We start from the raw sequence: 3,780 nt of genomic DNA, 5'->3' as shown, positions 1-3,780 counted from the left end.
GAAAAAAAAGATATAATCTTTTCTTCAGCCCACACGATTATATCCGCAAAACAGAGTGCTTTCTGATATTGTATCAATAAAGCCAAAGCAAAATATATTAATACAATAGTGTGAGGAGCACTCAAAAAAAATTTTTTTACAAAAATTACAACAAATTAAATAGAGCACAATAAGTAAAAATAACACGCTTGGCTATATCGATACAATATCAGAAAGCACTCTTTTTGTGCACTCCTTTGGAAAGAAATAATACTTCAATTAAAAGTTTATTTTTCCCCGAGAAGAGTGTTCTTTGCAACCTGGAAGTTGCATTTTATTTAACTAGAGCCATCAATAGTGTTTTATAGGCCCCTTTTGGACTTGGGACGGTAATTGATATGTGGAACTAATTATAAATTTTTTTCTCAGAATATTGATGATACACATTCAAATGTACAGTTATACTACAACAGAATATGTATGCATTTGTCCCTGTATGCTTTCACAATCTATGTATGCTTTCACAATATAGTAATTTCAGAAAATGGTAAATAAAAATAATCAATTTCAGAAATGTGTATTGAGGATATGAGATAATAATGACATTTTACCTAAATTTTATTTACATAAAAATATATTTTATCTACAAAATGAGTTAGGTGCTTATACTTTTTTAACTCCGTGTGAGTATTTTAAAGAAAACACAGCATTAAATATTGAAAATAAATATTTTAATGAGAAATATTAGGACGCAAAAGTTAAGTAATTGAGAAAATAACCTGAATCGGAGAAAATAAGCTGAATAATTTTTGATTTTGATGTTTCACTCCGCTTGAAAAAAATTTAATTTCAAATTAAACGTCAGGGAGGGTAGGTGAGCTAAGCGAGCGGTAGGCGAACTCCTTTGTAAATAAAATTGCTTTAAATTTTTAATTTATTTTAATTCCTATTTTATTCTGAGTTTCTAGAATAAAGTTAAAAGAAAAAAATTTAAGTATTCTGTAGAATTCATGTTTCGAAAATTTTCCTATGAAACTGAATTATTCCGAAAAAATATTTCTGAGTTGTCAGTTGATATTTATTTTCCGATGATACTAATCAAATAATTTTCAAATGTTGATAATTATTTTACATACTTCGTTTCACATTGTTATAATTTGTCTATGGAAAGAACACCCCTCGCCACGAAGTCTAAGGTCGTCTGCTATAGAAGCATAAACAGCGTATTTCAAAGAAGGGAGCTTCTTTCTCCCCTGATTCCCTTTCTCTCGCCGATCCGAGTCAAAACCCCTACTTGAAATATTTAAATCTCGTAACCATAGTCACCACGATCACCACTGCAGACGAATGACTAGGGGAGTTCTTTACACAGACAAACTATACAGTAGCTTGTGTTTAATGTCTTGGTGTGTTACAGATGCCCTCCTAACAGCTACAAAAGTAACAGAATTCAACATAAACCATGGGGGCTACATCCCCGTAACATTCGGAATACTTCTTCTGGCAGGGTGTGCTGCGGCCTATGCCATTGCTGTGACCAGGGGCAATGTGGAAGCCATTTTACCTCTCATAAGGTGAGTTACCCCCTCTCATAACGAGTTCGATTTACTAACCTCTTTGACACGGTTCTGGTGTTGTAAAAGATGCACAGACACGCAGGCGCACAAACTTTTCATCTTAATGCAACCAAAAAAGTGTTGATACTAATTTATTAGTTAAGATTTTATGAATGTTTAAATTGAAATTGGATTTTTTTTGTTGCCGTTGTGTACTTAATGCCTTTTAACATACTTTGCTCAATTTAAATTCTTTTTTCTCCAAATTTATTTGATGAATTGAGCTTTTAGCAAATTCTATAAAATGATGCTATTAAAATTGCGGAACTTTGAGTTTCAACACTTTAGAAGGTTTTTAATTATAGAAACGAAACTGTAGTATGCCTTTTTTTATTTTGTGCTTTATTTGCGTAGTCTAATTTTATTACTTATTGGGAGTACGAATAAGTTTTTGCCGTTTTCTATCAAAAGTAAAAAGTTCATTGTGAAAAAAAACGGTAAATTATATTTTATTCAAAGTATTCTCCATTACTAGGCATTACTTTTTCACATCTTCTTGGGAGCATTCAGATACCACGTCGTAAAGAACTCTTCATCTTTCGAGGATATTCACGAATCGACCCATTCTTTGGTTTCTTCAAATGATATAAATTTCTGCTCATACAGACCATGTGCCATCTACCTGAATAGGTGATAATCAGAAGGGGGCAAGATCTAGCGAATGTGGCGGGATTGGTAGGACTTCCCATTGAAGTGCTATCAAATATCAAAATCAATTTTCTTGCAAAATCGACGTTCAATGTCTCTTGACTTCAGCTCGTACGGTACCCAACTTCCTCGTTTTTGGATCATTCCCAATGATTTTAAACGATGTGAAATTGCTTCGCTGAATCTCTTGTAATGTAAGAACAAGTTCTTTTTTAGTTTGAGACGAATCTTCTTCCAATTCCTTGTCTTCGTGAAATTTCTGCCTTCCACTGCGTTCTTTATCTTCCATGTCAAACTCACCGGTTTTAAACTTCTGAAACCACTCACATGAATTTCTCTCACTTACAGCAGCCTCACCATTGTACACCCAATATATTAATATTTTTTGTACACCCAATATATTAATATTTTTTGTACACCCAATATAATAATATTTTTTGTACACCCAATATATTAATATTTTTCGTACACCCAATATATTAATATTTTTTGTACACCCAAGATATTAATATTTTTTGTACACCCAATTTAGTGATGCAGCGGGATCGCCTCCTCAAAATGGAATCTTCGGGACTTTGATCTGCATAGGAGGAATGTTTGGTAAGAACAAATATTTTTAGTCTCACATTAGAATGCGTATAAGTTTAAACCGATTTCTTTTGGTTAAGCAAAGACAGGGGAAAGGTAGATTTAAAATGATGTCCGAAATTAAAATTAATTCATTTTTTATTTATTCATTTGGATTTTTTGTGTAGCATTGTAGATTGAAATATTATTGTCAATTATTTCTAATAATATTTTCATTTATTGTTTAAAAAATTTATATATATATATATATATATATACATACAGGGTGGTCCTAAAATATATGTCAAAAATGTAAAGGTAGGAAGAGGGGACATAAATAAGCATATTTCGGATAGGAGTGTGTGTGCTGTAATGGCACATTAAAGCACTAGCTTGTAAAGCAGTATGAATCAGAGGAAACTAAAAAAACAAGTAAAGACAAAAGAAAATTAAAATTTATCAACAGTTTACAAGAGGTGCTCGAAAGAGCGGCCACCAACATCGATACAAGATTCACAGCGACGGCGCATAGATCGGCGAACATTAGAAAAGACGTTAGGCATGTCGAGCGCATGTAAAGCAGCAACAGACAAGCGGACAACAAAATCTTCTTGATGGGACTCTCGTACACCAGGCTTTTAATATGACCCCAAAAGAAAAAATCCAAGCAGATTAAATCAGGAGAACGCGGTGGCCAGGAACTTGACCACCCCATCCTATCCAATGCTGGCCGTAGACAGCGTCCAGGTGATTTCTGACGCTCCCTGTACATCCTCTGAGCAACTAATTCGTTTCCTTGTGCAGCCCCATACATGAAATGCAAGCCGGTAAGCTCCACATTGGTGAAACGATGCATGCTGTTTGAGATCCGTGCGGGAATCCAGCTAGCAAGCGCATTTATACGCCGCAGTCATATTGTTATTTTGTTTAACTCCCCTCTGCCTACCTTTACATTTTTGACATTATATAT

At 33.9% G+C, this 3,780-nt stretch overlaps 1 protein-coding gene across 1 annotated transcript in view; it reads left to right on the top strand.

Annotated features, from left to right (window-relative positions):
- LOC107453059 (DNA damage-regulated autophagy modulator protein 1) overlaps positions 1 to 3,780 on the top strand; it is a 26,619-nt gene that overhangs the window by 9,865 nt on the left and 12,974 nt on the right. The window contains exons 2-3 of the mRNA XM_043048508.2: positions 1,397 to 1,553; positions 2,776 to 2,843. Coding sequence (XP_042904442.1) covers positions 1,397 to 1,553; positions 2,776 to 2,843 — 225 coding nt within the window. The remainder of the gene's footprint in view (positions 1 to 1,396; positions 1,554 to 2,775; positions 2,844 to 3,780) is intronic.

This window comes from Parasteatoda tepidariorum, chromosome 5 (genome assembly GCF_043381705.1).
Source record: "Parasteatoda tepidariorum isolate YZ-2023 chromosome 5, CAS_Ptep_4.0, whole genome shotgun sequence".
Classification (NCBI taxonomy): Eukaryota; Metazoa; Arthropoda; class Arachnida; order Araneae; family Theridiidae; genus Parasteatoda; species Parasteatoda tepidariorum.
This window is presented reverse-complemented; position numbering and strand designations above follow the sequence as displayed.